At 42.4% G+C, this 12167-nt stretch overlaps 2 protein-coding genes across 7 annotated transcripts in view; one reads left to right on the top strand and one right to left on the bottom strand.

The window, feature by feature from the left end:
• Positions 1-4770, bottom strand: part of CAMKMT (calmodulin-lysine N-methyltransferase) — a 415676-nt gene extending 410906 nt beyond the window's left edge. The window contains exon 1 of one of the 2 annotated variants that reach the window (XM_012450588.3): positions 4572-4770. In XM_012450588.3, coding sequence (XP_012306011.2) covers positions 4572-4727 — 156 coding nt within the window. In that variant the 5' untranslated portion in view covers positions 4728-4770. The remainder of the gene's footprint in view (positions 1-4571) is intronic. The other variant, XM_064364047.1, reaches the window with a different exon arrangement.
• A 407-nt stretch (positions 4771-5177) lies between these two features.
• The window catches only part of PREPL (prolyl endopeptidase like), a 56110-nt gene continuing 49120 nt past the window's right edge, over positions 5178-12167 (top strand). For 2 of the 5 annotated variants that reach the window (XM_012450589.3, XM_021670762.2), the window contains exons 1-2: positions 5211-5346; positions 6659-7199. In XM_012450589.3, the coding sequence (XP_012306012.1) occupies positions 6981-7199 (219 nt within the window). In that variant the 5' untranslated portion in view covers positions 5211-5346; positions 6659-6980. The other 3 variants (XM_012450591.3, XM_012450593.3, XM_012450590.3) reach the window with 3 other exon arrangements.

Raw genomic sequence — 12167 nt, 5'->3', positions numbered from 1 at the left:
TACAATTCACCTCTTAACCAATTTTTTCAATTAGCCAAAAGCATCCTGCTTTAATATAAATTGTACTGTGAAATATTCCATAATCAGATTCTTCAGCCAAGTATTATACCTATAGGCAAGATTTTTCATTTGGTAGGTGGTTTGTGAATACATGTGTAACAGTCATTGCTACTTTTTCATCTGCCCTATATGGCTTCCTTTTAGGAACTGCTCCTCCCTCACTCTGTGTAATTCTAGTGAGGTTGTTACCTTACCTGCCACAAGGTGGGCTGATGACCCAGGTTAGCCAAAGTGCCCCATTCTGGACAGAGCAATTGGTCTAACCTTGGCCTATCAGATATCAGAGTCCTTAGGAGGAAATGATTTGGATGTTGAGGAAAAGAGTTATTTCTTCTGGATTACTAGCTGGATGAATATGAAAGCCTGGAGTTGCCAGCCATCTTTGTCAACATGTAATGAAACTCAACAAAGAGTAAAATAGAACAACATCCATAACTTCTACTGATACTGATTCATAAACTTCCATACCTCATCTAATTTAAGTACTCTCTTAACTCAAATGTTGGCAACTTACCATGTAACCTGGAACCAAATGGTGAACTAGGTCAACCAGGTTTTCTCTCAAAATTGTTAATTGCAAAAATACTGAACAGAAAATACTGAACAGTTAACATAAAGTAAAAGGCCATGAGACAGCATTGAAGCTCTACAGGGTAATGGAAAGACAGAATTGTAAGGGAAAAAACAAGCAGAGCAGATGTTCTACAGATGTCCCATGAGAGAGAAAAGGAGTCACATATCCCTAGCACTGCTTACTTAGATCCCTTATAGTTTTCCAGTACTAGATGCATATAAGGTAAGAATGGTTCATTCATTTGAAACACATTTACTAAGAGCTTGAAAATGTTTAATATATGTGATCGATTAAATTATAATAGAAAAAGATTCATTTTCTCTTTGTCACCTACAAGGAAGGAGTTGTATTTCCCTGCCCCTTGACTTTGGGCTTTGCCAAATATCTTACTTTGGTCAATAGGAAGTCAACACATGACGTGAGCAGGGGTTTAAAATGCGCTTCTCTGGTTGGGCTTGCTCTTATACCTCTGCTATCACCAAGAGGACTTGAGCCCACTAGTCCAAAGATTAGAGATATTTGGACCACATGTGCAGCATAGAAGTACCCAGGTGACTACAGCCTGTGTTGGTCAGTTCCCAGGTGACCCCCAGATGCACCAACAAAATAAATACTAACTGTTGTGTGCCACTGTAATGTTGTGGTTCTTACTCAGCAATAGCTAACTGATAAAACATACTGAGACCAGCTTGGTTGTAGAAGCCCCCACCCAGGCAGCACTGAAGGCATTAAGAAGCAGAAACCCCGATAGAACAGCAAAGTGGGACTATCCGAGGGCCAACAGCCTTCCACGCTGAGAGCCTCAAGGGGCTGACAGCATTCCGGGCTGAGGGCCTGGAACAGATTCTGACCCAGGTATTTATTCTCTCTGAACAGATGATTATTAACAAACAGGTGTTCTGTGTTTTCTCATAGAACCAAGATAAACTAGGTATGCAGCTGGTGCCTGCTTACCACTGATCAAGGACAAACTAGAAAGTATTCTCCACGAGGGAGCCACGGGGGCAGGGTCACATATGCCATGCTTAAAGAATTGTTTTAACCGGTGTATGATATATACTGTTTTGCTACTTTTAGAATGCCCCAAATAGTTTTCCACTCAGGGGTGGCAGCTAAGTTTTCCTTGCCATGTTCTTCTTAGCAATATATTTTATCATATCCTCAGCATTTCTCAGCAAAAATACACTAAGGAGTAGTAGGTGCACCACTTAAAGACTGTCCTTACTCTCAGGCTTCCCACAGACACTTAACAACACCTGCTAAAAACCAATTAACCAGACCCTGTGCTAGGTGCAGAGGATGTAAATTAATAAAGCATCGCCTTTTCCCAGGAAGAATGCTCATTCTACTAAGAGAGAGAGACCCTGATCACATAATCATAAAGTAATATAAGGGGCTCACTGGAGAGTGGGCTGAGGGTCTAACTTAGCCCAGAGGCATTAGGAGTGGCTTCACAGAAGAGTAGTTTGAAATTGAGGTATGAAGAATGAGCAATCATTCACCAAGTAGGGAAGATAAAAAGACTCTAAGCAGGCAGATGTATACCAAAAGTTTCATGTCAAAACATGTGGGGAATTCATATAACAGCCGCAGCTGAAACTTGTCAATGTTCTCATTTAGATCGCAATTTACAAAGAACCTAAGTGCTGGAGTTTTTACTATACTAAGAATCACTGAAAGCCAGGCATCATGGCATACCCCTGTCATCCCAACTACTCAGGAGGCTAAGGTGGGAGGATGCTTTTACTTGGACTGCATTTACCTGGATTGGGAGGTGGGCGTTGCAGGCGCGGTGGCTCACGCCTGTAATCGTAGCACTTTGGGAGTCTGAGGCAGGTGAATCACCTGAGCTCAGGAGTTTGAGACCAGTCTGGCCAACATGGCAAAACTCCGTCTCTACTAAAAATACAAAAATTAGCTGGGCGCAGTGGCGGGCGCCTATAATCCCAGCTACTCGGGAGGCTGAATAAGGGAGAATTGCTTGAACCTGGGAGGCAGAGGCTGCAGTGAGCCGAGATCATGACAATGCACTCTAGCCTGGGTGACAGAGTGAGACTCTGTATCAGAAAAAACACAAGGGGCGGGGGGAGGGTGTTGAGTCCACTCTCTCCAGCTCACACAAGATCCCATTTCAGTGGTCACTAAAAAAAAAATCAGATGTTTACTTCATTACAGACACTTCCTATGATGATCTGTGAGGTCATGCATTTTCTCTTTCTTTCTTTATTATTATTATTTTTTTTTGAGATGGAGTCTTGCTCTGTCTTCAGGCTGGAGTGCAGTGGCGCAATCTCGGCTCACTGCAACCTTCGCCTCCTGGGTTCAACCGATTCTTCCGCCTCAGCCTCCCGAGTAGCTGGGATCACAGGTGCGCGCCACCACTCCCGGCTAATTTTTGCATTTTTAGTAGAGACGGGGTTTCACCATGTTGGCCAGGATGGTCTCGATCTCTTGACCTCATGATCTGCCCGCCTCGGCCTCCCAAAGTGCTGGGATTATAGGCATGAGCCACCGCGCCCAGCTGCATTTTCTTATCCTGTAATATCATTTGTATCAATAGCAAAACCAGATCATTACTGCTCTGGAAAGACTCTCAATGCATCAGCAAATACATCTTAATTAACTCTGATGATCTACTTAACTCATAACTTGAATATTACATCATAACAGCACTAAAAGACCACTGTATGAAAAGGTGACTCAAGGCAACTGCAAACAAAGTAACCCTCAAAATACTAAAAGCACAATCTCAAGTAAAGTGGCAATAGCTGGGAAACTCTTCCAATTACAACAGTCAGAAATGGAAAAATGTCGGCGGGGCGTGGTGGCTCACACCTGTAATCCCAGCACTTTGGGAGGCCCAGGCGGGTGAATCACTAGGTCAGGAGTTCAAGACCATCCTGGCCACCATGGAGAAACCCCCATCTCTACTAAAAATACAAAAATTAGCCAGGTATGGTGGCGTGCGTCTGTAGTCCCAGATACTCAGGAGGCTGAGGCAGGAGAATTGCTTGAACCCGGGAGGCGGAGGTTGCAGTGAGCCGAGATGGCACCACTGCACTCCAGCCTGGGCAACACAGCAAGACTCCATCTCAAAAAAAAAAAAAAAAAAAAAAAAGTCCTTCTAAGATTTTCAGCAGAAAACTTCAGGCAGAGGCATAAAATTGATGTAAAAACAATAACCAGACGTCACTTCAAGCAGTTTGCGAAGAATGTCAGTGATCATAAATCAGAACTTCCGTGAAGCTTGCACGAGTCAAGTTGTAAGTAACAGCAAGAACTTTGAAGTACCAGAAGATACCATCATTCAACAAACGAACACACTCTGACTAGCCCGTCTTGGACGCGGAGCATCTTGCTGATCACCTCAAACTACAAGACAACCATTTAACTTTCAGACTTCGGTGAGAGAGGGGGGCAGCTCTTCCAACTCCTTGCACGCTATGCTGGACGGAAGAAGCCGAGGGAACGCGTGCGGTGTCTCAGTCCCTGCACAATCAACCACGCTGGGCAAAAGAGGGTGCAGACGAACATGTGTAACGAGAACCAGCCTGGAAGTTACGAATCTAGAAGAAAGCTGGGGAAGGAGGCAAAACAGAAGAAAAGAGCAGTGGGGAGCGGCGGGCGCACCAGAGACAGGTGAGAAGGGGAAAAGTCCCCCAGACGCAAATAAATGTCTAGAAGGGGTTCTTCTACTTCGATCTGTGTTTCCCAGGAGCTCAGCCTTGGCTGTCCCCCTCCTCACTCAACCTCACAAGATTCCTCCTCTTGGCGGGACGCTTAGGTGAAGCGAGGGGGCGCTTCTCAGGTGGCTCCCGGCAAACTGAGAAGGAACTCCCAGAGCTGCCAAGGAGAAAGAGGAGCGACCGGTCGCACGCCAGGTACCAGAGAGGGACGTGACCAGAGGCAAAGGTGCGGCGAGTGGGTTCTCCCTTACCTGCCGCAGGAGCTTCCACCGGGCGGCTCCCAGGGGTGCCGAGACTACGGGCCCCCGAGTGGTGCAGCCAATTGCCGGATCCTCGCCCGCTGCTCGCGCACTCTCGCCGGCCCCAGTGCCGGCAACTCGCGACTCCATCTCACTGGAGCCTTCCATACCCGGAGGTGCCCCCGCCGTAGCTCGTCCCCTGCCAGGACCTGCCAACTTCTTCCCTGTCAGGACCTGTGACGCTCGCCCCACCCCACCCCTACTTCTATCGGCCCAGGCGTCTGCGCCCTCCCCGAATTCCGCATTTCCGGTACTCGCGTCTCCTTGGCAACCAGGGCAGCACTGTCACGTCATTGCACCATTTTGCTGGTAGCCATCTTGAGTGAGGGCGGGCCAGAGGGTGAGAGAGCTGTGGCAGGGCTGCTGGAACGCTGCCCCTCACTGTTTCAGCCGTCCCTGCTTCGTTTAGAGCTCAGAAAACTAGCAAAGAGCCAAGAGTCTTTTATCTTTGAAGACTAAAGAACCCAGGAAGCCAAGAAAAAAAATCCTTGACCACAACAAAGATGGCGAAATCTGACTGTTGCTCGTGCTAGATTGGGGTTACGTAAATCGGCGTGCTGCAAACCAGCTCTGGGCGGCTCTGGTAGGTTGTCGTTCTGTGGGCTGCGAAGCGCAGACTTCGGCTGGACGTTCTTGCGGTGACACCTGCTCTTATCTGAGAGCTTCAGGTTCTCCGGCCTGCCTTCACTGGTTTGTGTCCAGAGGCGGACTCATTCTCTCAATTTGCGTATGTATGGAGGGTGTGCTGGTCTCTTCCCTTCTCCCCTTCCTTCCCCCAATCCAGCCACCCACCCCTCAGTTCCAGGTCCTCGCTTTTTGACTCATGTCCCAGCACTGCGTGCGTGTCACCTGGTCCCTCTCCCTGTTGCATTCAAATCGCTCAACCCTGGGATGGAGAGTTGCACGGGGAAAACGAATAGGTTCTCCCGGGAACACCCATTTGTCTACCCCACCCCCATCCTAGCCTTGCATACTGTCTTCTTTAGGATGAAAGATGGATGGATAAAGGCTGTGGAGACATGGCGATGTAGGGCCTTTGCAGGCCTTTGTTATTCGGGTCCTTTTTTTTTTTTTTCCTTTTTTACTAGCGTCGGGTATTGCTCCCCTATCCCCAGTCGCCCATCATTTTGCTGCGACATGGAAAGGGATTAAGGGGGGCGGGGGCGTCGTAGCGAATCTGAGTTATGGTAAATTTGACGCAGCATTCTACCTTTGATACGGGGGGCATTTTGTGGAAGACATCCATAATCACGTTCAGCAGTGTGCAACATACCTAGATTATTCCTGTCGTAAATAATAGTAACTGCCATTTATTGAGTGGTTACTACGTGCCAGGCACTGTATGGTCTTAACATAAATTCTCATTTTATTTTTACAACAGCAACCCTGCAAGGTAAATGGTGTCATTTCATTTTTCCACATGAAGAAACTGAGGCCCAGAAACACAGTTAAGTGTAGAGGCTAAGACCTCAACCCAGGTGTCTCTTACTCTCAACTGCTTATTAGCTCTCAAGATTAATAAAAGCTACGTCTTGACAAACCAGAGATGGCCTCACATTGATTTGTGCATCTTGCAGGGGTTTTTTGCTGCTTTTAATTAAAGTGCTAAATACCTTTTTAACGTTAAAAATACATAGTTGATTATGTCCAATATTTGGAGCCAAACCAAATTGGATTTTTTGCTCTACAGCTTACTGTCCAAGTGACCTGGGACAGTTGTTTAAAACCTCCCACAGCCACTGTTTGGCAACCTCTAAAATGAGCATTGTAATAAATACTTTATCAAGTCCATATAAAATTTAAGTTAGACAAAGAAAATAAAAGCACCTGGCACTTAGTCAACACTCAACAATAATTGGTCTTTCCTCCCCACCTTTATTAAATAATTAGACTTTTCTAGTTTATCCCCACGTTCGTAATTATGTAAGACCAAAGGCATTTTGCCTTTTACAGCCCTGAGTTCCAGAGATATCCCATTAAGTCTATATACTTATTTGCAAATTTTTATTTTGTTTTTTGTTTCTTGTTTTTTGTTTTAGTTTGCCCCTTTGTGTGCCAGAATCAGTGCTGCATAGTTTGAGCCTGATAGGACTGACTTTACAAATGAGACATTTAAGTCACATCTGCCAAGAAGTATGATTTGAATGAAACTTTAACTTATACAAATTTTTAGATTTAGTTAGCCTAAGTTATCAGCTGTCTGAAATTATTCATAACCTAAGCCGGGCATGGCCCTGAAATGGAGGGATGAGAACTGCTGATCTTAGATGCTCTGAGAACCCACTACTCTGTAATCATACCTATAAAATCATTTGTGTGCTGCCAGCACCAAAGGGAGCATAAACCAGGGACTTTGATATCATGCAGCAGAAGACCAAATTATTTCTCCAAGTTTTGAAGTATAGTATTCCTCACCTGGGAAAATGCATGCAGAAACAGCCTTTGAATCACTGTAACTTCGCTGATCATTATTGCAATAGAATAAAATTGAAAAAATATCACCTAACCAAGTATCTTCAGAATAAACCCAAGATATCAGAGTTAGCAAGAAACATACCAAGTCGGAGCTTCTCATGTAAGGTATGGACTGTTTAAGTTAACCTATTTGTAGGTCATTAAGATTAATTTTAGTTTAAAAATAAAGAATGTGTACAATGTCAGAGCTACTAATTTTCTCAGTAATTCTAACTTGATTTTTCAAATTTTCAAGTCTCAATTCTCTCTTGTCAAATATAAGTATAAAAAGAATATATGCAAGCAGATACCTGAAGGCAAGTAGATCACCTGAAGTCAGGAGTTCAAGACCAGCCTGGGCCAACATGGCATGGTGAAACCCCATCTCTACTAAAAATACAGAAATTATCCAGGCTTTGTGGCACCACCTATAATCCCAGCTACTTGGGAGGCTGAGGGAGGAGAAGCTCTTGAACCCAGGAGGCAGAGGTTGCAGTGAGTTGAGATCGTGCCACTGCACTCCAGCCTGGGCAATGGAGGGAGACTCCGTCAAAAAAAAAAAAAAAAAAAGTATATACATATATTTATAGGGCTCTAATGCAATATATAAAAATGTAGGTTTATAGAAAGTGATTCACTTCAGGACTTCCTTAGTATGCCTGCCAGTGCATTTCAAAGTATAATTCAGCCTTCTAAAATTCCTAGAATACTAAATTACAGCTCTTAATAAAATATAATATGCTAGTAACAATTGGTTTATGAATCTCTAATCAGTAAACTTCAGTAAAGGCTATGAATTGTGTTTTATTTCTCTGTAAAAAAATGAAAAACAGTCTTGCAAAGTTTTTGATCACTTGAGTCATTTGGAAAGACACTGTCAGAGTATTGCACTTCTGGCAAGACCCCAAGCTGTGGGCACGAACTCAACCTTGAGAACCTGATTGCCCTTATGTAGAGAGTGACCACATAATCCACTTTTGCCTGGGACAGCCCCAGTCTACACCTGTTGTCCCTGTGTACTTATTAATAGTGTCCCCTTTCCTCTCAAAAGTGTCGTGGTTAGGATGGTAAATTATATGGTCATTCTACTTATTTGAAATTAAATTGTCTATTTGTGCTGCTGCTGCTTTGACATCCCTCTCCTATCTTTTACTTCTTAGGTTCCTTAATGACATTTGGGAGTAGTATTCTTGCAACAGTTTCACATATTTATGATCTTAATATTTTATTTTTTATTTTAATATTTTTCTGGTTTTGTTGCTTACTGATTTTTCTTTTAGTCTGTTTTGGCTTTCTCCTTTCTTTGGGTAAAAAATATATGTAACAAAGTTTTCCACTTTATCCATTTTAAAGTATGCAATTTAGGGGCTTAGCATGATGTTTTCAAAGTTCATCTGTGTTGAAGCATGTATCATAACTTCATTTCTTTTTATAGCTGAATAATATACCATTGTATGTATAAGCCACATTTTGTTTATCCATTCTTCTATTGATGGACACTTGGGCAGATTCTTCTCATTTTGGAAAGTATCTTTGTAATCTAATTTTACTCTTTCTAATTTTTCTTCAGTTTTTGTCCTTAGCTGATACCTATTTGGGTGTTGTGTGTGTGTCTCTTTTGCTTTTAACTTTTTATATGTTAGCCTCCTAGTCTTCCTAGACTTTTACTCTTTATATTTTAGTCTTTGAAATTCTTTTCCTTTTCATAGTGTCTTGCTTTAGTTTAGCATTTCGATTCTTTATTTACTCATTTAGAAATTCTTTATATCTTCCATTTATTTCATTTTTGTGTTTTTTGTACCTCTTTCCTACTTTAGAAAGATAAAGTTTTAAATTTCACCTATTGAACTAAATTTTGGACCTTTAGGTCATTTTATTTTGCATTGTATTTAGAACATTTTGTCATCTCATACTTTTTCTTAACTCTTAGTTTATAAATAGTAGGCAGGAATTACCATCAGGGTAACAGCTGTGATATTAGCTCACATTCTAAACAGAAGGTTGACTATTTTTTTCCCTCCATTTGTCCCTGAAGCAACTTTTGAGTTCTCTTTTATAGATTCCCACTGGAAATCTATAAATCTAAAAATCTTCTCTTTTATAGATTTTCCCTGGAAACTTTAACCTGACTCTGACTCCAAGTATTAATAGCTCTCGTAGTAATTCCTTTACCTGAGAAAGCAATCCTGCTTTCACATGTCATGTATCAGTCATTCCCTCTATGAGAAATGATGTAATATAAAAGCCATGGTCTTTATCTTTTTTGATGACTGAGACCTGGGGAAGCTTTAGAAAGATACTCCTGCAGCTGTGAAAACACCTGTAGACAAGAATGCACATTTTCTTTCTTCAGCAAGCATCCACTGAGTTCCAACTATGTCCGCTTTTATAGGGTGCAATAAAGTAGAAAAAGTAGTTAATGCTTTTAGGTAAATTAAAATATATCTGCTTAACGTAAAGACCTATTACTTATATAAGTTAACTAAGAAACAAAGTAGCATGTGTAATGGGGATGCTAGAAGGCCAAAGATCTAACCACAATTGGTGTGACTGTGAACTCATCAGGACTCCTGATTTTCCTGACTGAAAAAAACAGGGAGTTCTGACCAGGGACGGTGGCTCATGCCTGTAATCCCAGAACTTTGGGAGGCCAGGGCGAGCAGATCCCTGTGCTCAAAAAGACAAAAAATTAGCCGAGCGTGGTGGCGCACACCTGTAGTCCCAGCTAGTTGGAAGGCTGAGGTGGGAGAATTGCTTGAGCCTGGGAGGATGAGGCTGCAGTGAGCCAAGACTGTGCCACTGCACTTCAGCCTGGGCCACAGAGGGATACCCTGTTTCAAAAAAAAAAAAAAAATAGGGAGTTTCAACTTGTCATTCTCTAAAAAGTCTTCCAAGTGCTAAAATTTCATGATTCTATACTTCTATCTTGTACCTTAGCAACAAATTATTGCCTATAAGTGTTGGGACTCTTCAGTATCAACTTCTGCAGCCTAGCTGTATATCAGAAATCCTGGAGAGCTTTTTAGACATGTGGATTCCTGGATCTCACCCCACATCTGTTGTGTAATGAACATCTCTGTGGTTGTGGCCTACGGATCTGTTTTTATTTGTTTTTGGGTTTTTTGGTTTTTTGTCTTTTGTTTGTTCTGAGACGGAGTCCTGCTCTGTCACCCAGGCTGGAGTGCAATGGTGCCATCTTGGCTCACTGCAACCTCCATCTCCCAGAGTCAAGCAATTCTCCTGCCTCAGCCTCCCAAGTAGCTGGAATTACAGGCGACTGCCACCATGCCCAGCTAATGTTTTTTTTTTTTTGTATTTTTTAGTAAAGACGGGGTTTCACCATGTTGGTCAGATTGGTCTCGAACTCCTGACTTCAGGAGATCCACCCACCTTGGCCTCCCAAAGTACTGGGATTACAGGTGTGAGCTATGGCACCCAGCCCTACATCTGTTTTTTAAAGTTTATCAGGTAATTCTGAAACTCACAGCTTGACTGACAGTGGACCTGTATTTAGAAACTGATAATGTTTGGTGATCAAGTGTTGTTAATCTAAACCTTACTGAATTCATTCAGTTCTGCAGTTCTTATTGACAGGTACCTTAGCTTTCCATTTTATGTTAGCCAGATGGCAAGATGAACTTATTCCATTATACTTACAAACCAGCTAGTGATATTCAAAGACTAGTATCCATCCAGATGTCACATTTATCTTCCACATCATCCTGCTGTGCTCTGCCTACAAAAATAATTCCCAGCCAGGTGCAGTGGCTCATGCCTGTAATCCCAGCACTTTGGGAGGCCGAAGTGGACACATCACTGGGTCAGGAGTTCAAAACCAGCCTGACCAACACGGTGAAACCCTGTCTCCAGTAAAAATACAAATATTAACTGGGTGTGGTGGTGTGTGCCTATAATCCCAGCTACTCAGGAGGCTGGGGCAGGAGAATCCCTTTAACACGGAGGCAGAGTCTGCAGTGAGCCAAGATCGTGCCACTGCAGTCCGACCTGGGCGACAGAGTGAGACTCTGCCACACACACACACACACACACACAAACCCAAAATCTTTAATAGTGATAATTTGAAGAAGATACAAAAAGGAAATTGAATAAGTAAAGAGAGAATACTAAAACCTTTGGATAAACATGTCATTTGCCTATTTCTACGATACAGATTAGCAGCTTCTGCAATAGTCTCTTTTTTCTATTTTTTTTTTTTTTTTTGTAACTTTTTTTTTTTTAAATCAGCTTCTTCTGGTTGAAAAGCTCTTAAATAGATTGGTTGACAGATAGCTTCTTCACCATGATCTGTGATTTCACTATGATCTGTGACTTGTAAGAACCACTGGTTGTAATAAGTTCAAAACATTGTCACGAAAGAAGGAGGAAAGAAAAACTATAAAGGAAAACTCAGAAATGCCAGAAAGAAAAAAAAAATGGTAGTCTCAACAATTTTTTCATAATAATTCATAGAGTGGGACTACCTTATAGGTACAACTTCATTGTTAGTTACTTCTTCACATTCCATTTATTCTTTAACCTGCTTGGATCTGGCTTCCACTCCTTCCTTAAAACCTGTGTCACTCTCACCCCAGGGTGTTACGTATTTTAACCCAGAGGTTATTTTCCTTTCGTCCTCTTGAATAAGTCCTCTTAGCAGATTGGACATATATGACCATTTCCTCCTTGGAAAACTATTCTTCTTGGGCTTTATGACTCCACCTTTTTCTGGTTTTTCTCTTACCTTAGAAGCTTATTATCCTTAGTCTGCTTTTCAAACTTTTCTTCTATTTGACCTCTAAATTTAGAGGTTTCTCAGGACTTGGTCCTGTTCCTTTTTCTCTCTTTAATTTCTTCCTCAGTAATCTTATCCATGCCCATGGATTGAAGGAACATAGCAACTACTGTCATCATCCCCAGAATTCCTTCTGAGCTACACAGTATTTTGCTGCTTAACTAACAATCTCCAGGTGGACATTTCACTGTCTTCCCAAACAAACTATCTACAATTGAACTTCACTTCTCCAGCCCCGACTCAGCTCTTTAACTTTATTTTGTTGCTGTGTATTCATTTGTTCAAGCTAGAACACTGGAACA

The sequence above is a fragment of the Aotus nancymaae genome, unplaced genomic scaffold (genome assembly GCF_030222135.1).
Source record: "Aotus nancymaae isolate 86718 unplaced genomic scaffold, 86718_ANA_hifiasm-v0.15.2.pri h1tg000057l, whole genome shotgun sequence".
In the NCBI taxonomy this organism is placed as follows: Eukaryota; Metazoa; Chordata; class Mammalia; order Primates; family Aotidae; genus Aotus; species Aotus nancymaae.
Note: the sequence above shows the minus strand (reverse complement) of the source record. Positions and strands in the feature narration are given on the sequence as shown.